Raw genomic sequence first — 24,715 nt, 5'->3', positions numbered from 1 at the left:
CCCTCTAGAGGACAAGTGTAAATGACCACGTCTCCTTGCAGCTCTCCTTAGCGGGGAAGCCGTTTCGTCTGAAGAGTAATTCGGTGTCTGGGAAGTGAAATTACCTGCTAAACGTGCTTAGACCCGTTTCTTGCACAGGAACTGGACAGCCTCAATCTAATCATTATCTATTACGTCCATCCCTCAAATCCCATCTTTAGGTTTATACCAAAAAGGCTGCTGAATTAAAATCCTGTATTTGTTATAAATTAACAAAGTTTCTAAAACTGGAACAAATTATGCTATTGAGATTTTTAAGGTAATTTCAGAAAATTACCTGACAGGCAACCAGACAGGTTGAGTCAAAAAGTACTGCTGGAGTTCCTGTGTGCCTCAGAAGGTTAAGGATCTGGTGTTGTCAGTGGGGTGGCTTGGGCAACTGCTGTGGTGTGGGTTCAATCCCTGGACTGGGAACTTCCTTATGCCACAAGTGTGGCTAAAAAAAAAAAAAAAAAGTTGTAAGAAATAAAAAAACAAAACTAAACAGCATGGCACCACCTTCTCCAAAATATGATTCTGAGGTGTAAACACTACATAAATATGTCCATCTTAATAATTTCATAATTAAACTTTATTTGGGGTATAACAGCAAAAACAAGGAACTACTGTTGTAATAGTTCTAGTAATATCCCAACATAAAGTAGTAATTACTATTTCGGTGTGACTCATCTAAGGCAGAGAAAACCACTGATGATGGGAAAGAACCAGAGAACACCACTTTTAGCCATGCTGGCACCCTCTCCGCCTGAGGTCAGGAGCCAGGGCCTGCAAGCAAAGATCTTAAATGAAGCGGGAGCCTGGGCAGAGGAACAGCCCTTCGCGTGGGTAGGTGCCCGTCCCTGCCACACACCCTCCTCTCCTTCTCAAGGTTCACTCTCCAAGGTGGGCACTGCCCTGGGCTTAAGCCAAGGTAAAGCGTCTGCAATACTTGAGCTGATAAGCGCAATTCATAAACTATCACCAAAAGTGCAAAAGAAAGAAAGTTAATGATGAATGACCTTGGGAAGAAAACCATGTTTCTTTCATCAACATCTTCTATATTAAAAAATATATATATCAAATTAGTAATTATAACTATCAATGTAATCCTATAAAACATTTCAGGACAAGTGTAATTTTTTATTATTAAATATTATAAACATGGTAGTTTTAATCCCCAACCAAAAGGAAAATGGAGGTTCTTTTTTTCATTTATTTTATCATGGTTATCTGTCCTTTTCGTCAATCAAGTATTTTTACAACTCACTTCTCAAGGGTTAGCATAGGGTCAAATGAATAGAAATGGTTTCATACCATTAATCATTAAATCATAAGAAATCTTGATTATGATTTCAAAAGATTGTCAAGAAGAATCTTCAGAGCAGAAATGCTACAATGTAAAAGTTCTTTGTAGCAGAACTTAACAGTAAGCATACTTTTTTTTTTTTTAAGAAAAAAAGCACTCCAGCTATTCCCAAAGCATTTCAGCAGTATTTGAATCGAACAGTATTTATTTAGAAAATCAAACCTACTTGCCAAACTGACAACTATGCTTTGGGACAATATAACATACCACCATTTAAATTTTAGTTCAAAAATGTTAATGCTCTTAATACCTTTAAACAAACTGTATTTTAGTTAAAAAAAAAAAAAAGCTGCTTGCTTTTTAAACAATTAGTATCACATCTGAGTGCTATTTACGTTAAAAATAACTATAGTCTTTCATATTACAATGAATTTAAAAAAGGGTAATATACATTTTCAACTCCAAAGTCACTGAAACCCAGAGGACAGACCCATTGAGGGTTATGTACAAAAAGTTATTTGGGGGGAGTTCCCGTCGTGGCGCAGTGGTTAACGAATCCGACTAGGAACCATGAGGTTGCGGGTTCGGTCCCTGCCCTTGCTCAGCGGGTTAACGATCCGGCATTGCCGTGAGCTGTGGGTGTAGGTTGCAGACGCGGCTCGGATCCCGCGTTGCTGTGGCTCTGGCGTAGGCCAGTGGCTACAGCTCCGATTGGACCCCTAGCCTGGGAACCTCCATATGCCGCAGGAGCGGCCCAAGAAATAGCAACAACAACAACAGCAGCAAAAGACAAAAGACAAAAAAAAAAAAAGACAAAAAAAAAAAAAGTTGGTATTTTGTTCGGGCAGTAAATCATGTATACATATTTTGTATTGTGACTGTAGAAGTATAGTAACGATTATTTTCCGAAGAAGGGCTTCCTTCACGTGCGCTTGCGCTGAGACAGGGAGAAACAGGAGGTAACTAGCTGCCCAGCTCTTTAGTACAAAGCTTCACTAACGGGGAAGAGTAACGTTCCTATTCATTTGATAGTCTCCTATCTCAACTCCCTGAAAGGCAACCAAACGATACGACAGGAAGAAAAACCCCAACTGTGCCCTGGTGATGTGCACCCTCGTTCTAGCAAGCTCCGAGAACGCCTGCTTCTCATTCTCCAAAACAGTGGCTTTCAAGCTCTTTTCAACAATGACTCAAAGATAATATATACATAAAATGAAGTTTTATGAGTCTGATGAGCTGACATTTTCCGTTTCGTTCTCTTTTGGCTTTAATGCTGGTTATGTTCCATTAAGTGAATTTACATGGTCTTCCAATGGGTCAAGACACTCAGCTGAGAAATAACTGGTCTACAGAGAAGCATCTTTATCCAGAAAGATGATTCCCAGCGCTGTCTTTTCTCTGAACAAAGTCTTTACCGTTACGTAATAATACGGAATTTCAGAAGTCATTTTAATAGAGACATTTTATCTACTACAAAACAGTCACCCTAGTTTCACACCATTATGACTTAAGAAACACCGAGTTATCTTTGGTTTATATCTTAGAATACTAATTCTCGCCTTGCAGCGCTTTCAGCCTGAATGACAGAATCGTTACAAGGCTGAATGAGGTCAGCAGATTGTCGACAGACAGCCCATCGAACATGTACCCTTTCTCTAAAGTCGACTCGAAGGAGAAATTTTCAAATTAAATTAGAGATTGTCTGCTAAGTTGCAGGGAAGTTAGGTCACTTACCAGTACCAGTACTAAAATCTGCTCGGGCTTATTACTCTAAGTTTTAATTTGGGGTCGACAGTCCTTATATCTGTCCCTGCTACGTCCACTGCTCTTTTTGCCTCTGCCCTTCCAGAACTAAGAAGATGCAAGGGCAGGAAATAAACTTCAATATAAATATTTTAATAATTTTTTATTATTCAAATTATCTAACGTAAGACTGTTTTTAAACTTTAAATTAACTGTTCTGTCCTATACGGCTTAAAAAAAAAAAAAATCACATACATCTCCCCACAGCATTTTAGATATGTAAGAGTTCAAATATTATTACTTGGTCATTACCATTAGTAAGAAATGAGTAGCATTAAAATTTTCTCTATACACATTTTATAAACCGGGGTCCTCAAGCGATTAATGGTAGGAAAAAAACTGCAAGAAAGGAGTATGTCAATATTGAAAAGCTAAAAAGCACTATTCTGCAGAACTTAAAGAAAGGAAACTAAGGGACAGATCTTTAAAAAAAAAAAAAGATTTATAATAGTGACAGAAAAAGAAGTTTAACTAATACGCAAATAAGGTTTTAAGACATCCTTTTAAAGAACTGACAATCAGTACCTTTTTAAATTTTCCTTGTCGTTTTGCTGCAGACTGCCCCTGGGAGTTAGAACGACATTCTGTAAGAAAACATGTGCAATCTACACAGGATGGAGATACCACCTCTGCCTAATTTTCTTCCAGTTCCATTCCACCTGTATGTGTCACAGGACTCAGAAGGGTCAGGACTACCATCAAGATGGCAGGCTTTTAAAGAAAGCAATACTGCCACTTCCACTTTTTAAAATGATATCCCTAAGGGTCATTGTTTTTCAACATATTTCAAAAATTTGTAGAGCAAAATCATTAGTTATCAAAACTGTTTTGAAAACATTAAATTTAGCTGACGGTCTGCAGAGGAGAATTTTCAAGGACATCACAACAATCACACATGCCTAAGCATTCTTAGGGAAAAAGCATCATTCAAGGCGACTATGAAACATCAAAGAGAAGCAAAATGAACAGTCACCTTTCTAACTGCAAAACCATAAGCGCAACACGACTGAGGTCAAAGTAAATACACAATGTGTTGGGGATTATAACTAACTCAACAGGGTCAGGCTTTTACTCCCTCAAGAAAACCTACCCTAAGTAATAACTATAGTCAATTCCATCTGTGAATAATTTCACAACTGCCCCTGACAGAATGCAGCCAGGAAGCAGCAACTGTCTCTGAATTGCTAAAAGCATATTTCGAATAACATTCTTCTGTCTTACTCGTCACAAGGCAGTGGACACTTCAGAAAGAGTTATCTGGATGAGAAGCCTCACTGCTGAAGCCCCATAGTGGAATAGGAATATTTCCCATAGCGGAAAATGAAATCTACTTTAAAAGCCTACTAGGACTTCTTAACCTCTCTGAATTCCAGCATCATAACTACTAATTCACTTCGGCAGCTATAAATTATATTAAAGCATTTATAAATTATACTCGAGTATATGTCAATAGTATGGACTGAAATGAGACTCGAGAAACATCAGGGCAAACAACTTTTTCTAAGCACAAAAGTCCTAAGTGATGATGTTTCTGTGACAGGGAATAAACCATCTTTGGTTCAACAGGGCTAAGAAATGAGTATACTTTTGAAGATGTCTGAGATCTATTCATTTTGATATCAGCACCTATGAACTCCAGAATTAGGTGATGGACTTATTTGTAAGAACTAAAGATAAATGCAAAACTGTAAGATTGACAACTTTTATGGCCATAGAGCCAGAATGACATGATGAAAGGTGACGTCTACATAAATACTACTCTCACAATAAACTTGTGATGAAAACTGATGAAAAAACTAAAACAGGTACTATCAAACTGTAACATTTAAACTGTAACAATCAAAAACATGATTTTAACAGAAAGCACAATTCTGAACCTGTAAAAACACAACGCCAAAAGAAATACCATGTAGATATTTACACAATTATGCAAAATTCCAATGAGGGAAAGATCCGTACAGGTGAAAAATACTGCTTATTAGTAATAACTGTCCTGCTTTTTAGAAGTAAGCCAAGAAAGATCTGATTTATTCCCATACCACAATATTACGACAGTTAAAATGTTATGAATTCTCTAATTTTAAACATCCCACTCACTTAAGCCAAGTCTGATTTGGATCCACACGTTTCAAGGGAAGTTCGAGTGTGTTAGCCATGCAAGGTAGGACATGGTCAAGGCCCAAACACTTAGGCTTGGGAAAAAGAATACTAAATATACAAAAACACAAATCGAATGTTAATTGACTCTTACTAGTAACCTGGGAAAAAAGTCGATTCCTCCTCCCCCAAGATCTTCTCTTTTACCCACTATGAAAGGTAGAATTAATTCCCATTTTTAAAGAAACGAAAATCCTGGAAAATGTAACTTGAGGGTAATAAACCCTGATACTTACGGCTTTCTTTCCAAGTTCGGTCTTTGACAACGTTAAGGATCCTGAAAGGTAGCAACCCGGTCCTGCCCCTTTAGGTATCCTAAGAGTCAAAAGAGGAGAAAAGGAACAAAAGGGAAACGTTTACTAAGATAATTCCAGGGGAAAAAAAAAAAGCACGTGCATTCTGAAGAATTCCCACAGCTGAGATTTCAAAAACCAAAGGGAAAAATTACCTTAGTCTCAAATGGCAAATGACAAGATCCTGTAAGCTTAGGCTGATGTAATGAACTAGCATTCTGAGATCAGAGCAGAAGACGGACAGCGAGTATAAGCAATGTTACCATCACTTACTTGTCATCAGGTAAGGAAGTAACAAAGAACGGCTGGTTATATTTGGGTGGCAATGTCAAGTTACTTGATTTCTTCTTCCCTAGAAGTGCAAGGCTATGATTTTCATGAATATCTAAGCTCAAGGTATTAGACAACCTATGAGAAACAATAAACGGAAGATCTTTAAGACGCTCCAAATCACTGATTTGCTCATGACGAATCTGTAGTCGAATTGTATAATCTCCTTTCTCCAGTTTCAAAGAATACTACAAAAGAGAAAACATTTGGGAAGAGTTTAGCTGGGTAAGTGAAAATTACAGTCAGAGGATAAACAGTAAGAATTACCACTTACAGGCTGCTTACGGTACATGAGGTTCAGGGCCAGTTACTACACCTACTTCTACATGCACGTGGTCTCGACTGCAGGGAAGCAAGCAGGACCTGGGGTGTCAGGTAACCTGGCCAAGGTCACGTACAGAGTAGATAAGGGGGCTGAAGGCAGCTCTGGCTCCCAAGCCCTCATTCGTCCCACAACAGGCTACTCACTCCTACACGCCAAGCTAAATCCCTGTCTGCTCAAGACTGATAAAGGCAAAGATTTTCTAGTTCAGGGGTCTTCATGGACACGTATAAAACACCACCAAAAATTAGCAAAACTAAGGTGCTGTGTATCCAAGACCAACATACACACACATATGACTGATAGGCTTTGGATTATAATCAAAATGCCACACCCCTCTGCTGCAGACAGGAAAGAGGGAGCCAGTGGGGATCAAGGAATACAAATCCACCAAGCTCCGTCTAGTTAACCTGCTCAAGAGGATGGAACACTGTATTCTGCAACAGCAGTTTCTCCCAAGATCTTAAAAGCAACCAAAGTAGTAATGGCACTGTAATAATCCAGTCTGTACTGAGGAGACATGACTGGGCCTCGCTTTGAGGAAAAAAGGAAATTATTCATCGAACGACTAACTAAAAACACTCTGCATAAATTACTTCTATTATTTAGCATAAAATTGTGAATGTCACAGGAAATACCTCATTTCTGTCATAACACTTTAATCAGGGATAAGATTTCTATAAATTACATGATTAAAAGATTTGTTTTTCCCTTCAACACAACAGTGACAGGCACAGTGCCTGGCATACACTAAGTGCTCACTACACAGCTGACCAAGAAGAAATATATTTCAAAGTTCTAATAAACTGTAGACACCTGGCAGGGTCGCCTTGTTCTGGACCCAGTTCAGTCATGGGATCGCATCGAGGTACTCATATATCAGGGTGATTTGCTTTCAGCGATCAGATGGGAACAAGCACCGGGTAAGAAGGAGAAATACTAAAAATAAAAGCTCTGCCGGCCAGCACCTGCGAGCGTGACCCTGGCGCTCCTCGAGCCCAGCGCCTGATTCAGCCGAACTGTAGGCTGAGAAGCCGTCATGGTTGTTCTACAGCAGACGGCTGGGCCACGAGCAGCGGCTCCATGCACCAAGTGCACAGCCACACCAGCATTTCAAACCAGGGACGTTACCCCACCAACCACCTGCAGTGTACTAGTTCTGTTAATTCTGAGTCACTGCCCACTTGATACCTGATGAGGATAGGCATCGCCGGAACCCATCTGTCTTTTGTTCTGGTCAAATATAATCCACAGCTGGCTGTCAAATTCTGACTCGTATAATAATTCACAAAGCAGGGGGCAGCTTGGAGTGACCTCCCCACTCTTGGGCTGTAAAAGAATAAGACTGATTACTTGACGTGGTTTATGCGGTTTCTTTTTTTTTTTTTTCTTTTTTCTTTTTTTGGCTTTTAAGGGCCACACCTGCAGCATATGGAGGTTCCCAGGCTAGAGGTCCAATTGGAGCTACAGCTGCCAGCCCACGCCACAGCCACAGCCACGCCAGATCTGAGCTGCGTCTGTGACCTACACCACAGCTCACGGCAATGCCAGATCCTTAACCCACTGAGCGAGGCCAGGGATCAAACCCACAACCTCATGGTTCCTAGTCAGGTTCGTTAACCACTGAGCCACGATGGGAACTCCAGAATAATTATGTTAATCAGTGTTAATTACTTGATTCTATGTCATATATGTGTGTATACAAACACTAAATACACTATTCTTTCATTTTTGGATTTTATGAATCATAAAACAAAGGTGATTATAAGGGTACATATACTTTATTTATTTATCTTTTTAGGGTATACTTGGTTATACAAACACTTACTTGATGAAAGTTGTATGTCAGGATCATCTCATAGAGCTGACGATTATTTGGCAAAACATCTCTTGATCCTAAAGGCTTTGTTTTTGCACTCAGTGGACTGTAATCAGACAATTGCATAAGATTCAAGAGTTCACTTAAATGAGACAAAACTATAATCAGCAAAATCTGTAACATATCACAGTAAGTGACAAATGGACACTGTCACTCTGCAGTACATGCTATAATATTTTAATCATTAACATCAACGTAATTCTTTATTGACAGAACCACAGCAATACATAGTGCTCAATTTTACAGTATTACAAAGGTAATCTTCTTCTTCTTCTCCTTTTTTCTCTCTAGGGCCGCGCCTGGGGCACATGGAAGCTCCCAGGCTAGGGGTCAAATCGGAGCTGCAGTGGCCGGCCTATGCCACTGCCACAGCAACGCCAAATCCGAGCTGTGTCTGCAACCCACTCCACAGCCCATGGCAATGCTGGACCCCCCTGGACACTAGCTGGGCTCCTAACCTGATGAGCCACAGCACAAACTCCTAAAGGTAATCTTTTCATGATAAAAGCATTTTCAATTGTCAACTAGAAGTCCTGACATTATCAGATCCCAACACTAGGGCACTCATCCCTAACAGTGCTGAAGGTCAGGTTTTGTCCACAGATGTTCCTGCCCTCACGCAGGAGGGTCCTGCCAGGCGCCATGCCAAGGGCTGTATATGTGTGTCACTGAAGGCTTGAAGCTGGGGCTGGGGCTGGGGCTGGGGCTGCCTCTCGGAGACCTGCTAGGCCTCCTGGGCTGCAAAGTCATGAACTGAGTTTTCAGCTCCAGTCTTCACAGGATTAAAAAAAGACCCTTTCCAAAGAGGGAAGAGATCCCCTCCCCCCGCCTCCCCCACAGCAATACCCAACATCTGCAGCCCTAAGACAGTTAAGATACCGTAGCGTTTGGACCCAGCTCTTCAAAGTTATGCAGGGAGCCAGATCTTCATATTTCAGGGAGGACTGAACATCAAAACGGTTGATTCCCTCTGATGCATGCTACAAAGGATAGTTATCACATGAGTTGCTCAAACATCACTGAAAATAAACTGCATTTTTAAACAATACTTTAACCTAAAATAAATGTGTCCAATGCAGTTTATAAGCACCCATAACAAGGACTAGTGTTCTTTTAGAATCATAGGTCATTTCCCCATTAAAATTTAAATCCAAGCACTGAAATCACTTCATAACAACACAAATAACTGACGTTAAAAGTTAAGGAAATGTGAAACTTACGATGTTTAACTGAGGAGCAGTACATACTATCCCGTGGAAGGAAATGGTATAATCAATGTTGACGTCACTAAGACTTGCCCACCAACGAGCAATGCAAAACTCAATTGCTTTCCCACCCTGCAAAGAAAAATGAAATAACCTATAAATGCGTAAACCCCTTTTCTCGTTTGCCTTCAAATCACAAGACATAAATAGCTATTTCAAAGCAGTTCTCTGATTTCAAACTTTTCCTATTGTACAGCAAGAAAACTCAAAGAACCTTATTATTAGCTACGCTTGCTTGGAGTTACACAATCATAGCTGCAGAGCTAGAGGGCAGGTATTTAAATTCACCAAGTTCTTTACTCACAATCCTGAACTGCCTGTCTTAAGAGATCTGAGGCAGCTTGTGAAAGCACACACATTCACATAATGGTACAAACAAACTGGAATAAAAACAGGACCAGAGGAAAAACGATTAGGAATAATAACAAGAGAAGGGATATGAGCGCTTTGTAAGGCATATTCAAGAGTCACAGCTGAGTTTGGGGCTCAGGGGCTGCACCTGGCAACCAAAGCAAAAATGAAATTATGGTCACTCACATCTTTCTCCCTATTAAAAAAGTTAAAAACAAAAACCGATCTTAGCACTGCATCTTTTGCGCTGTTGCTGTTATTGCTGCTGTTTTGGCCGCACCCCCAGCATGTGGAAGTTCCCAGGCCAGGGGTCAAATCTGCGCCACAGCATCAACCCAAGTCACTGCAGTGACCACACTGAATCCTTAACCTGCTACCTCACGACAGAACTCCAGGTTTCAAATTAAGTTTTCCAGTATCAGGGTATTAAAAGTTAAAAGATGAGTTATATTACTCTAAAGTGAAAGTAATCAGAAGCATGAGCGATAAGTGATAGAGGGAAGATGACGTACCCAGCAGAAAACAATGAGCAGCAAGTTTAAAAAAGAACAGTCACCTTCCAGAAAGAAGGACCGGCCACTACTTCCGACACTACAGGTAAGAGTGGAGCCCTGCCGCACATGAAGTGATCTGTAGGAGGGGGTGGCAGTTTTACCTATGAAGCAAATTAACCCCACAGATGCTTCCCAACAGGGCACCAATAAAAGAACTTCGGTAGCAAACACAGAGAAAAGTCTTCAGTGTGCCTTATTAATCTGTACGAGAGAACAACCTCAACCAGGGCCCAGTCTGTGAGGCGTCAAATCTAGCAGACCAGTACTCCTCACCGACTGAATCATTCCAGAGTTAAAGAGAGACTGATATTTGACCGTGACTTGGGCCCAAGTATCCTAGAAAGACGACCTGCCTTCCTCTTCAGCATTAACGAAAGGCACCCCCAAGGGTGCTCTGAATACAAACTATAAAACCAAATTCAAACCGGAGCCGGCGCACACCAAAACCCAAAGGAAATTGTTTTAGGATCTCAGAGCGTTAATTCAAACTTACTAAGACAGGAAAAGCTTCTGTCAGGGTTCCTTTCTCTGGAAGGGAACAAAACTTGTAGAACTCGTGACTTCGGTACGCTCTCTGCTTCACAAGCTGCACTGCGTGAAGGACAAACTTGGCGGACACCTCAGAAGAACAGGAACACACCGTGACTTCTGCAGGAGGAGGGAAGAAGCGACATTTTAATGGATTACGACTGAAAATGGACACGAAACAGTTTTAATAATGCCTCCTTTGGGGGCGTAATATATCAAGAACAAAAGGATACATTCAAATGAAATCTGCAGTTTTCTTTAAAAACAATGAATCAATAGAATATTAATAAAGATGAGACAGCAGAAAATTTAGCTACGGAAAATAAATAAATCGGAACTGAAACAAAAAACCACTATGCTGCAAATAGCATGAAACAGCCAACTGCCCACAGACGGATCCTTAAGCACCCTCACAGGTAATTTCTAACATCCCTTCTGCCTCTGAGGCTAAGTTCAACCTTTCCTCTTGCCATCACTAAAAGCCAATCAACTACTGATAAAGAGGACTTTAATTCTGGAAACCTCTTTTGTTCCTTGGCCTAAATTCTATTAGCATCCATTTATTCAACTTCAGTGATAACTTTTCCTAACCTCTCCCTCTTAGTTTATTTGTGTCCTGTTTGCTTCTAGAAAGTACAATTGTCACAACCACATATGCCGAGCTGTGCTCCGAGGCAGACCTGGAGGGAAGCCAAGACCACTGGGAAGCAAGATTAGCGGCTTATCGAACCAATACCCGGCTCTGATATATGAAACTAAAGCAGGGCTTAGTTCTCTGCTTCACCAGGTCAAGTGGGCACAGGGCTCTGCGAACCTCAGCAATCGCTAAGGATATACAATGTGGTATTAGGACAACGTGCCTATTTGAAAGAGGCATGAGCTATAGTCCCTTCTTTCTTTCCCCTGCTTTGGCTCTTCCCCAACCCCCAGGTTTATTGAGAAACAACTGCCAGATAATACGATCAAGTTCAGGGCATACAACGTGATGATGTGATGTGTATGTACATACATCATGAGACAATGATCACAATGGGGCTAGTTACATCCATCACTTCACATGGGTACCTTTTTTTCTTTTTTTTTTTGGTGGGGAGAACATATAAGATCTACTGTTTTAGCACATTTCAAGTATTATCAAGAATTACCTAGAATTATCAAGCGGCATCACCGCGCTGGGCATTAGAGCCCTCAAACGTGCACATTTTGTAACCAAAAGTCTGTACCTCTGGCCGCCATCGCCCCAGTCTCCTCCGCCCCCGTGGTGTACACCTAACCAAGACTGCTAACTGCTCTGCGCTTCTAATTCTGGGTGATCGGATCAATTCTTACATAAAAAAACTAGTTACTTCCAATGGCAACTTAAACAAACCACAATGAGGGCATTATAATTACTGACATTTACCGTTACGCAGATGGCACATTTATTCACTCTTAACTGACTACGTATGGATCTTTATTTTTTGCTCTGATCAGTGCCTGTTGTATCAGAGCCTGACATAAGACAGCCACGGGGCCCTACGGGAGTGGAAGCCCAGAGCTGTGCAATGATGGAACTCTGACTCTCTCAGCACCAGAGAAGGCCACCTTCGAAATTAAATTAAAATCCTGACTAGTAAAGCACCTTAAGAGGGCCTAGCACTTTAAGACTGCATTGCTGTATGAGGCAATGCAAAACAGTGCGAGGTCTTTTAAAGGTTCTGCACCAAAGAGCAAGTTGAGGGTGCCAGGCACCTGTGCTACTGGTGTGAGAAGAGTCCCCTGCAGACACACGGACTTTGCCGCGGTCACGGTCAGCGCAGAGGATGACCATGAGGGTAGGCGGTCAAGACAGATTTTAATCTCACTTACCAGCCCACGTCGCACCCTCAGGAACCTCAATAAAATGCCTTCGAATCTGCCCAGGTTTAAAGTGTACGTCGGTAAAGGCTAGGTCATAATGGGATGATTCATTGACTCTGAAAATAAAAACAAATGATTAACTGCGGTACTCTCATTTAAAAAAGCTTTACATTATAAGCCCCCCGGGACTCTAGATTTTAATAGTTCGTGTGAAATGAACACAGGGAGTTAAAAGCTGGTAACACCGTGCACAGTATCACCTCGTTTCTCCAACAGATTAGCAGAGATAAATTCTGGGGAGCCCAGAATAGCTTATTTTTCTGCTTTTTACTAGTTTGTTCTATAACCTGTCCCTAAGACACATAGATACACACAAAGCTCTCTCTTCTTTTTTCTTTTCTTTTTTTTTTTTTTCTTTTTTGGTTAAAGGATTTCTACAACATTCACAGGATTTTCCAGTTATAAGAAGCTGGACTATTGTTGAGTCCTAAATGTTAAAATCCAAGGTAATTTTTCATGACACTGATACTGTCTTGTAGCTTAAGACTCATGTTAAATTTAATCCCTTTTGTAGCTTCAAAATGCACCCATGCCATAAATGACACAGTGAAAAACTTTCATAGCATTTTTGTAAGAAATCAATGAAACATAATTACCCATCCTGGAAACCTGAAGTATATATATACTAAGGGCAAATTCTAGTCAGTGTGACAACATTCGTAAGTGCCTAATGCATCTGAGGCTCTGTGACTAGGAGCTCCAATCAAGTGAGGATGGCAGAGAGGTTTAACGTGACATGCTCAGGCAGACAGGAGGTTGGGGGAGAGATGCAAGGTGCTTGGTTCACGCAGGGGGAAGTTTCCTGAGCCAGGAGAGGTCTCGGCTGGTTCCTGAATCTTAAATACTACCTTGTCTAAGTTCCTACTGGACTTCTGGGGAATTGAACTGCTCTGCAATTTCTTCACATGCATGTCACTTGCTGTCTCAGTTTCATATGGGCTGAGACCTCTTGCATATTTAATATTTACTGTGCAACTAACTCAATAGAAACTGTTAACTCAGAAATCTTCCACTGTTCCCAGGGCTCTCTTCTCAATCTTGACCTTCATCTAGTGAGCCGACTATGTCTGTTTTGTATATTCTCTTCAAGGGACCCCATGTAGGACCGTGTAAGATGCAGTCCCTGTGTCTTCCATGAGCTCACAGTCAAATGGGGTAAGTTTAGAATGACAACATACTGGCTAAAGTCTGTGCTGCAGGCGTGTAAGAAGTGCCAGGCAGCAGCAAGGAGAGACGCCCTTCACCCAGGCAGGACCAGGACATGCCTGGTCATTAAGTTAACAGACAAGAAACCGAAGCAAAGAAATCAGCGCTGTCCTAAGGAAAGCGGGAGGCGCAGCGCCGGCGAGCTTGTGGAAACGTGTGGTCTGGGGACGGATCACGGCAAACACTGGGTCTGAAGGGTCACTGCTGCCTTTCTAAGGAGGATGATCCTTCAGCATGCTGCTGAATTATTTAAACAGGAAGCGGGATGATCTGATCTGAGCTCCGTGGTTCCAGGTGGAAGACAAGAGGGAAAGGGAAGAGTCTGGAAACAGTGGGTGACTGGAGAGCAGAAGAACCAGGAAACAAGGGGGGCTGTGAGGTGCGTGGAACCACGTCACACCGCCCAAAACACTGCAGAGCGGCGAGGAGGCTGCTGACCTCCTGGTGGAGGGAGGGACAGGGCAGGTGACAGATGCCATCTGTTATTCTCACCGTGAACAACGACAGGATGACTGACTGTGCATGTGCCACCTTGAACGCAGAGCAAGAAGCAGAACTAAAACCCAGTGACCTGGTTCTGGCCTAGTAATCCTTCAAACCATCACACCATGTCCATAAACAGCCATTATGTAAGTCCACGTACGCTGCTGGCGACCTGGCACTTACTTTGCTGCTATCACTGCGGTGATGGGGACTCGGAACAGAGGGCCTGCATTCGGAGACGCTGTGTCATAGCCACAGACCTGGAGCAAAGAACAAGGGTCAGTGCCCGCAAACAAACGCTCTCAGAGAAAATGAAACGAAAAAAGGTGCATCTAGTCACAGAATAGATTAATATTAAATGTGTGTGTGTGTGTGTGTGTCTTTTTGCCTTTTCTGGGGCCGCTCCCGCAGCATACGGAGGTTCCCAGGCTAGGGGTCGAATCGGAGCTGTAGCCGCCGGCCTACACCACAGTCACAGCAATGCGGGATCCTTAACCCACTCAGCGAGGCCAGGGATCGAACCCACAACCTCATGGTTCCTAGTCGGGTTCGTTAACCACTGAGCCACGACGGGAACTCCTAATATTAAATTTTAAAGGGAGTTCCCGTCGTGGCGCAGTGGTTAACGAATCCGACTAGGAACCATGAGGTTGCGGGTTCGGTCCCTGCCCTTGCTCAGTGGGTTAACGATCCGGCGTTGCCGTGAGCTGTGGTGTAGGTTGCAGACGCGGCTCGGATCCCGTGTTGCTGTGGCTCTGGCGTAGGCCGGTGGCTACAGCTCTGATTCGACCCCTAGCCTGGGAACCTCCATATGCCGCGGGAGCGGCCCAAGAAATAGCAACAACAACAACAAAAGACAAAAGACAAAAAGACAAAAAATAAATAAATAAATAAATAAAATAAAAAAAAAAAATAATTCAGTCCCTAGCCTGGGAACTTCCATATGTCCTGGATGCAGCCCTAAAAAAAAAAAAAAAGCAAAAAAAAAAAAAAAAAAAAAAAAAAAAAAAAAAAAAAAAAAAAAAAAAAAAAAATTTTAAAGGTCCCTTGCACAAGCTGGCATCAATTTTCTGATGTCAGGCCACTTAATTAATGGCAAGAGCCTAAACAGATATGTGCATGACAACCACTGACTGACTCCGACCAACGGAGAAAACACACCGCCACCCAAAGTACTTTAGCACATTGTAAGGAGTAAAGAAAGCAAGAATGAGGCTGTGCCAATAAATACCTCTGTGTAATGCAATCCTTCTCTCAAGCCCCTGGGATCCACACGTATGTTTATGTGTCTACATTGATTCATGAGCTCCAAGTGGCTGGGACACTGAACCCAAGAGGAATTCGAAGTTAAAGCTAAATGAAGCTGAAGGGATATTTTTTCAGAGTTTTCTGGCATTAAAAAGACCAAAAAGTAAAGATTAGTATTTTTCCCTTTCCTTCCATTTTAAAATGTTCTGTCTTCTCTTGAGAAAACCCAGCAAATGAACTGGGTCGGCTGTAAAATGCAGGAGGCACGGGCTCCCAGACCCCAGCTCGCGTCAAGCAGGCACGGAATCTCCCCCACTCTCGTGGTCCACACCCGCTCCACACTCGCGTCCACCCACCAGAGCCACAAGCTTAACCGGAGGCGTCTCAGTGCTGCTCCCCCTCCCTGCGTGCAGCTGACAGACTCCGACTTAACAAGATGCCTCCCCGGTTGACGGTAACAACGATTTCGCTCCCACTCACTGAGCTGGGGTTCCCTGGGCTGCTTCTACTTCCCACTCTCCAACCCCAAACTGTCTTACACCCAAGGAGTAAAAGTGGGAGGAAAAAGGAATTTCACGTTTTATTGTCCACACTTTAATAAAAACCCCACACCACTGAAGGCCCATTCTGCTGTCTTTCTAGTCGTCACGCGGCTAACTGAATTGCTGCCCTATCAGGATCCCTAATGGCCATCAATTTCCCCTAAAATCTGTAAAACTCAGTAACATGGTCAACTCACGTCCTCTGCTTTAGAACACTCGCCTAGACAGCACGTGCATAGTATGGTCCTAGCCATCTGAACAGCAAATGTGAGCACCGCAGCTGACGGCCCAGTTGTCACTTACCAGTATTTTCTGGAAACACAGGCTCAATGCCAACGCCATGATCTGAAGGTGCAGCCACCTGAATAGGATCTCGGAGGTAGATGCCACGGTTATTTCCAACAGTAACAGTGAAACCTAACTTATTAGCAAATGATGTGTTCTGAACGAGGTAGTCATAGGCTTTATCAACCTAATTAAAAGGATACAAACAGTAAGAGCAATGGCTGGATCAAGAAAATATTTTATTGCAAATCAGCAATTTCATTTCAGTTGTAGAAAACTATAAGCAAAAGTTAGTTTCTGCATTCACTGCTTCATACACAGGAACCCCAATTAAGAGGGCGAGTTGACCTTCTTAGACAAAATACTGGTCTAGTCGCTGGACTCTGCTGCCACTCCACTCTCTACTCCCAAATGACCACAGCGAGAGACACCTCCACGTGCCATCACGGCTGGCCAGTGTCTGTCCTCCGCCACTTTGCCTTGAACTTCTACCCTCTAGGCGTCTGAGAGATCACATTTCTCTACCTTAGCGCCGCAAAATCTGTCTCAAGTACAAAACTTGTTTTTATCTCCTCTTTGTTCACAGTTCAGATCAGATAAACTCAGTCACCATCACAGGAGGACTATCATCCAGTAATAGGTAAAACACCATCTTACTGATTTACAACTCACGCGTCACACGGACAACAGTACCTGGATAATACCGTGTCCTTGGGCAAACACTTCTATGTTGTCGGCCTTCACTGCCGTGTTTTCTAGAGCTCTTCTGACGGAATGAACCGTGTAATCAGCATTGTTAGCTTTCAGACCTAGAAGCCCAAACAAGAAAGTGGTGTTAAAGAAGCTGGCTACTCAAAACCTTTCCCCTCGATAGTACACACAGCAGGAACCTCTTCTGTTGTTAACCTCCTATGTTTAATACACATTTTAAAAATCTTTTTTTGATAAAAAACAAAAAACTGACCTAAACTGACCTAAACTGACCAAACTGCTTGTCTAACACAAAGACACCATTCAGCAAAAATGACTGTGTGCCCACCGAGTGGTGGCATGAACGCAGGCTCTGCACAGGGAATGGACATGTGTGAAGCAGGTGCCAAGAGACGTTTGAATGACAGCTTCTTTAAATACCGCTGGTCCAACAACACGGGCACCGACGGATGTTCTCTATCTGGTACACGTCACCAACGTGAAGGAAATCGAAAACAAGCCAAAAAGATGCTGAGACCACACAGAAATTAAATCAACATCTCTGAGACTGGATCCCGGGCCCTGACACTGATGACAAGCTTCCGAGGCGATGCCAGGGAGCAGCAAGGCTCTACACCTTCTGCAACGACGGTTGTTCGAGGCGGAAGATGAGTAAAACGGCACCCCCTCCTCTCCAGGGCTCACTGAACGTGTGACCACTCAGCACAGCATAAGACACGAGCAAAACAAACATGGCAACACTAGGGTCCTGTAAGAGCAAATTCAGGGGCCAATTCTGTGAGTGAGCATCCAAGAAAAGGTGAAGCCCCGTCAGAAGCATGATACCTGAGTTGGGGCTCAGGGGGCACAAAAGTGTTCGCGAGGCCAACACATGGCAGAAGGGACCTCCAGGCCGAGGGGGCAGGGGCGACCCTGAAACACTTGGTGAGGCTGGAAGAGGCCCAGGAGTGAGGGTGCAGAGCCCCCCCACGTGATCACAGGGCAGCTTCTCAAGCAGAACCTGTGCAAACAGCCCGGCCACCCTCACGCTGGGCCCTCAGTGCCGGTGCCTCGCGACCTCACGGGCGGCCCCCTCGCACGCCAGCCTAGAAACACCACCTCCCTGTCACCTCACTTGCTCCACAGCAACATTCCCAACTTTCTAACATGTACGTAAATGAATTTTCATTTTGTTCACAGTCTGTTACTCCTCCACCTTTAATATAAACTCCACACGGGCAGGTGTTTTTGATGTTTTATTCATTCATTTGGCCCCAGAGCTAAAAAAAAAAAGCTTCATTAATAGCCAATAAATATACTTGCTGAGTGAATGAAGACACATTCAAATCATTATTATCACATAAATTATTCTCCACCTTAAGGGCCAGGACATTAGCAATTCTACATTTTCTCACCCTGAGAACTTCAGAAAACAAAAATAATCACCTGCAATAAGAGAAATTTATTCAAAAAAAATTTTTTTTTTTTGGTCTTTTGTCTTTTTGTTGTTGTTGTTGTTGCTATTTCTTGGGCCGCTCCCACAGCATATGGAGGTTCCCAGGCTGGAGGTCTAATCGGAGCTGTAGCCACCTGCCTACGCCAGAGCCACAGCAACGTGGGATCCGAGCCGCGTCTGCAACCTACACCACAGCTCACGGCAACGCCGGATTGTTAATCCACCGAGCAAGGAACAGGGACCGAACCCGCAACCTCATGGTTCCTAGTCGGATTCGTTAACCACTGTGCCACGACGGGAACTCCTCAATTATTTTTTTATGGCCACAATCTGACTTTATTTTACGATATAAACATGAAATAGTCTAGATACCTAACAGCTACTTAGCTAAGCTTATAAATAAGTCATGGATTTTAGGACCAGGTCTAAGGTGAAGCACAAAATGATACTTGTAAAATCCATTTTATCACCCCACTTCTGTCCCATTAGGGAAAGGAATTAAGGGAGTTCCCTGGTGGTTCTAGTGGTTAGAACCTAGCGTTTCACCACTGTGGCCTGGCCTCAGTCTCTGGCCTGGGCGCTGAGACCCTACGTCAAGCTGCCGTACGCCGCAGCCAAAAAGTAAATACATAAATAAAAGGAATTAAACTGTGACTGAAATACATGCAGAGGAGCCAAAAATGATCACGTTACCGGGACACCGAAGCGGCAGGAAGCTGGGCCGCCAGCAGCGTGCTCACCTGAGAGAATCAGTGCGATGCCCCCGCAGGCGTTGGGAGAAGACATGGACGTCCCGTTCATGAGCTGAGTTCCCCTCAAGGTCCAGTTGGGGACAGAGGCGATGGCTCCCCCCGGGGCACTGATGCTCACGCCCAGGGCCCCGTCGGCACTGGAGGAAAGCAATTAAATCTGCTCACCTCGGCGTCGGGAGGAGCAGGGCACCAGAACCAATGGGCAACTACCTGGCAAGGCCACTTCCCCAGGACGCAGCAAGTTTCCTCCTTGTGACTGGACAAAAGCGGTGTGTGTGTGCGTGTCTGTCTGTCTGTCTGGGCTGACCTGCGGCCTCTGCCACGAATCTCAGGTATATTTACAGAAGGACAGTGAGTGAATGTCATGCCTCAGAGACCTCAATGGATGGGCTTTCCTCTTGTCTGCAATGAGCAGCACTCACCCCTGTCTGTCAGGTCTAAAGGGCACCGTCCCGGAGAAGGAAGCGGGACACACACATCATTCTAGACCTTCTAAACGCCACATTAAAAAAAAAGCTAACAAGAAGATGAAATCTTTGTCACCTACTTTACTTAATCCACCATATCCAAACACTGTCATTTCAACACGAAATCAGTAGGAGAACGAGGTCATCAGCACCATTTCTGCACCAAGTGGCGCAAATCTGCTGTTTGCTGCGCACTGTGCGCACCCCAGTTCAGACTGGTCGTGTGACACGGGGCTGCCAGGAGGGACCCACGCCCACCGGGCGCCTCGTCAGGCTTTGGCTGAGCAGGGTTGGCGGCGATGGAGCCCGAGGCGGTCGCCAGCGTGTCGTCCCCAGATGCTGGCCCTGCTCGGCCCCGAGTAAAGGAGCAACACGTCGCGCAGGTTCCCTCCTCCCGGAAGAAGGGCCCCGAGTTCCTCCCCCAACCGACTGAGCCAGGGCTGCTCCTGGGAGAGGAGGGCCCCCCGGTGCAGTGCCTTCCTCCTGAGATGGGCTGGTGGCAAGTAGCTTCAACAGGTGCCAGGGAAGTGGCGGGCCTGTAAAGGCGTTCTCACCGTATAACCAGGTGACAAAAGTAGGTCACACGTCCCTGGGTAGCGTGTGCCCCCCGTCTACTCAGACAGCAGTGAGTAAAAGGATGTTCAGGAGAATGTCACCCTAATATGACAGACAATGAGATTCGGGGGGATTTTCACTTGCTTTTTGTGCGCTGTCGATACACAGTACCTGTAACAGCCCGGGGACACTCTCAACCTACCTGGGGCCTCTGGAAGACCACGTGTACTGGTTTGCAGGTAACTTCTCTCGCAGCGAGTACTCGGCAACCATCATGTCAGGAGAAACGTAGGCACCAACCCCTGGGGGCAGATGTGGTCATTAACAAAACAGCACAAAATACGGACCCTACCTCTAAACTCACGCGGCCGTAGGACCCCACTAAGTTGCCTGCTCTCCCCACACCTCAGTTCTACCCGACAAAATGGAAAGAGAAGAGAATTTAATAACCAGGGCAAGATTACTACATGCCAGACATTACACTAGGTGCTATGCTCTTGTGTTACCAGAATTGTTATGTAGACTAACTAATGTACCTTAAAAGGGGGGTGTATGTGTAAAAGAGAAAGAGAAATGTGTTTTGAACTCTCAAACTATAACTCAGCATAAACAAAAGAAGAAACTGGTTGGTCCTCATTTTATAATGACTATCATGGAGTTCCTGCTGCGGTGTGGCATGTTAAGAATCTGACTGTAGCAGCTCAGGTCACTGTGGAGGCACAGGTTCAATCCCTGGCCTGGCCTATCCCTGTGACATAGGTTGCAGCTGCAGCTCAGATTCAATTCCTGGCTGGGGAACTTCCACATGATGTGATGTAGCCATTTAATTTCTGGTTCTCTCTCTCTCTCCTTTTGTTTTTTTTTTTCTTTTTTTGCCACACAGGCAGTATGTGGAAGTTCCTGGGCCAGGGATCAAACATCGACGCCACGCAGCAGCAACCAGAGCCACAGCGGTGAGAAAGCAGAAGGCTCAACCCGCTAGGCTATGAGAAAACTCCCTGGGTGCAGTCATTTAGAAAAAGAAAAAAAAGACCACTGTATCCGATAAAGTTGGCAGTAGCCTTCCTCTAAAAACAGCTGCAATAAGCAAATAAAAACACAGTGTTATAATAAATCTGCAAATGCAAACTAGTTAGACTCCAAAAACATAGAATATAGAGATTAAACTCAGTCTCTTCCTTCTAGAAATGTGGAAACAGAGCCTAGAGATGCTGAAAAAATTCACTGAACACAATGGGCAGCAGACATGAGACCAGAATCCAAGTCTACTAGCTCCTCTTCTTCTTTACAACTCGCACATTTTCAGAGCAGGAGGCTGGAGAAAATGAGCAAATTAGGAGCACTTAGGCTAGTAATGCTGCTACATAAAACTGTAATCATTTTGTAAAATTTAGTTTAAAGCTTTCAGTGAATCTGGGGATAAGAAAATGACATAATACTGAGCACTGCAGCAGAGGGGTACACTTTGATCATTAGGTACTTTTCAGATCTATTTTCTGTTTCACTTTAATTTGTGTCCTTAAAAATATCCAGAGCTCTGCAACATGCAACGGATATATCACTGGCAGACACTGGTGTCTTAACACACAAATTCACAGAATTACTCCACCAAGAGGTTTCAAACTACGTAAAGCAAGCTACACCTTGCTTAAAATTTTTATCCATAGATAAAAGCAGGGATAAAAGCATGTCCCTATAAATATAAAATCACTGTTATTTGAAAACAAAAACATCTTTAAAAGGACCAGTTTCTTATGCTCAACTTTGATGCCCAAACGTTTCTCTATACCAGCACCTCTAATATGTACACATCCACGCAGTTATGGATGGATATACCGGGAAAACTGTCTGGGACCAGTTTTCATAGTCATGCGTTCCAGCATAAACGTAAAGAAGCAAAAGCTGAATTTTGATCTCTAATTTAAAAATTAACAAAAAAATTCTAGGCATCATTTACTACACACTGTATCTCTCAAGTCATCCTCCTCATTCATGCTTCGTATTAAAAAAGCAAGGGTTGGGTTTCATGTTTTGTGGGGTTTTTTCACATAAGGCAGCTTCTGTAGGTATAATGGAAGACAGTTTTACTATTTTCTTATTATGACTGCAACTAATTTTGATTTCCTACAACTTTTTTTTTTAAATTGTCTTTTTAGGGCTGCACCCGTGGCATATGGAGGTTCCCAGGCTAGGGATCTAATTAGAGCTGTAGCCGCCAGCCTATGCCACAGCCACAGCAACACCAGATCCGAGCCACGTCTGCAACCTACACCACAGCTCACAGCAATGCCGGATCCTTAACCCACTGAGCGAGGCCAGGGATTGAACCCACAACCTCATGGTTCCTAGTCAGATTCGTTAACCACTGAGCCACGACAGGGACTCCCTTACGACTCTTGTTGACAGGCATTTTCCCCGTTTCATTACAGTGACACAGACAACCTCGCATCAGATCCTGAAGACCAGAGTGGAAGAAAAGCCACATTCATGGAATAAGTGGGTTTCAACAGCTTTTCTCAGTAACAAAGCTCCCTTCCTCTGCGCCTAAATCTTTCCGCCTGTTCCAAGAGAAATTATAATAAGCAGTCATACCCTATAAATAAAAAGCGAAGCAAGCATCTTCATTTCTGCTGTTCACTTAGTCTGGAAAGCCCTTCCTCTGCCTGTCCCTACCCACTGAAATCCTCATTCCCACACTTCTTCCAGAAAGCCTGGCCCAAATTGCCAAAGCAGAGGTAACTGCACTTCCATCAGCCTGAAGCGTGGGATCTGTCCGTCCACACCTGCTCCAGTCTGCCTCACGGTAAATTCCAGATCAGCGCATCTACTAATTTCACCTCCTGAGGGTCTGCTTGAGGTGTGTGTGTGTCTTGCACGTGGTAGAGATTCAGTTAACAGTGGAGTAACTGAGTTTTCTGTTGGCTTGTTTTTAGGTCAATTCCTCAAGCAGGAAACTCACCTATCACACTTGATGTGGTTCCACCTGGACACCCGACTGTAGAAAGGCAGGGACCGTTATTTCCAGCACTCGAAACATAAATTATATTATGCTTCCACACTGCTTCACTAATTACTTCACAAATTCTCCTGAAAAAGAGAGAGAGAGAATTCCTTTGAAAACATAAAACTGCCCCACTTTTGAAGAACTATAATGTGAAAATATTCTCAAACATGGTTTATGTGAAAAAACAAACTCAAACCGGGGTTCCAAGGAGTGGAAGTGAAAGGCGGCCAGAGATGAGGAGGATGCTCCAGCACCACGCGGGGACATCCTCCACCCACAAGGGCTTAGCATCTGTCCCCCAAGTGTCTACAGGGCCGCACCACGTGCAAATGCACGGCTAAGGAGATTGCGGCACACCCACCACTGCTGGGACGTGGTACAGCCGCTCCCAGAGACACACTCGAGCTGGGTTTTCCTTTAGGGAAGGGGTCAGGAGGCCAGGCTAAATGTGGGGAAAATGCTAACACAACGCTGAGTACATGTGGGGAAAAGAAGCCAGAGAAGGACCAAAAGCCAAGACAGAAACACCAGCAGCGACCAGGCAGTGGGGCACCAGGGGCCCCACCTCCACCCTCCCCGGAGAAACGTGCTCCCAAACGACTCCAGGGGCTCCTCTGTACAGCTGTGACCCGTGACGAAGGCGAGTGGGGAAAGGAGGCACCGACGAACTTAGAGAGGAAGATTTAAAATCCAGGAACTCTGGTCAGAGCCTGGCAGCGACCGAGAACCATGCACTGGTATTAATTAGAGATGAGGTCAGGCCACAAGGAAGAACAGGGTCAAGGACACTCGGAGGTCATAAACCTGAAGGAAAGCACGTCGGGGAAAGAAGACTTTAAACGAGTGAACGTCAAAGGGAGACAGAAAAACACTGAGGTAAACGAGACACAGAAGCAAGAGAAGGGGCAAGGTTATGTTCACGAATCAAACGACGGAAGGCAGAAGACGGCAGGGTGCCAAGGGCAGGAGAGGAGCATCTTGCAGGGACCCAGGAAGACCTGGTTACTGCCTGCAGTGCAGTAGCCTGCAGCATCTGGCTGGGCCAGATCTGCATTTGAGCGGAGCTCTATCAGGGGGCTTTAGAAATCTGACGGCAGCTACCCAAGATGCAGGTATACAGGATGCAGGTACACAGGACGCAGGTACACAGGACGCAGGTATACAGGACACAGGTACACAGGACGGCAGCTATACAGGACGCACATATACAGGTACACAGGATGCAGGTATACAGGACGCAGGTACACAGGATGCAGGTATACAGGACGCAGGTACACAGGATGCAGGTATACAGGACGCAGGTACACAGGATGCAGGTATAC

At 44.1% G+C, this 24,715-nt stretch overlaps 1 protein-coding gene across 18 annotated transcripts in view; it reads right to left on the bottom strand.

Moving 5' to 3' along the window:
• Positions 1 to 24,715, bottom strand: part of TPP2 (tripeptidyl peptidase 2) — a 66,240-nt gene that overhangs the window by 15,330 nt on the left and 26,195 nt on the right. For 10 of the 18 annotated variants that reach the window (XR_002336741.1, XR_002336747.1, XR_002336745.1 and 7 more), the window contains 15 exons: positions 23,349 to 23,476; positions 20,592 to 20,691; positions 19,356 to 19,504; positions 17,163 to 17,278; positions 16,488 to 16,656; positions 15,626 to 15,783; positions 14,578 to 14,654; positions 12,655 to 12,761; positions 10,772 to 10,926; positions 9,329 to 9,445; positions 8,988 to 9,088; positions 8,058 to 8,154; positions 7,421 to 7,558; positions 5,851 to 6,095; positions 5,521 to 5,599 (listed from right to left, as the gene is read on the bottom strand). Coding sequence is in view for 7 of the 18 variants with exons in the window: in XM_021065889.1 (XP_020921548.1) it covers positions 5,521 to 5,599; positions 5,851 to 6,095; positions 7,421 to 7,558; positions 8,058 to 8,154; positions 8,988 to 9,088; positions 9,329 to 9,445; positions 10,772 to 10,926; positions 12,655 to 12,761; positions 14,578 to 14,654; positions 15,626 to 15,783; positions 16,488 to 16,656; positions 17,163 to 17,278; positions 19,356 to 19,504; positions 20,592 to 20,691; positions 23,349 to 23,476 (1,936 nt within the window). In the remaining 11 variants the exon portion in view is untranslated. Of the gene's footprint in view, positions 1 to 3,652; positions 3,692 to 5,520; positions 5,600 to 5,850; positions 6,096 to 7,420; positions 7,559 to 8,057; positions 8,155 to 8,987; positions 9,089 to 9,328; positions 9,446 to 10,771; positions 10,927 to 12,654; positions 12,762 to 14,577; positions 14,655 to 15,625; positions 15,784 to 16,487; positions 16,657 to 17,162; positions 17,279 to 19,355; positions 19,505 to 20,591; positions 20,692 to 23,348; positions 23,477 to 24,715 lie in introns of all 18 variants that reach the window. The other 8 variants (XR_002336739.1, XR_002336740.1, XR_002336743.1 and 5 more) reach the window with 1 other exon arrangement.

The sequence above is a fragment of the Sus scrofa genome, chromosome 11, assembly GCF_000003025.6.
Source record: "Sus scrofa isolate TJ Tabasco breed Duroc chromosome 11, Sscrofa11.1, whole genome shotgun sequence".
Lineage (NCBI taxonomy): Eukaryota > Metazoa > Chordata > Mammalia > Artiodactyla > Suidae > Sus > Sus scrofa.
Note: the sequence above shows the minus strand (reverse complement) of the source record. Positions and strands in the feature narration are given on the sequence as shown.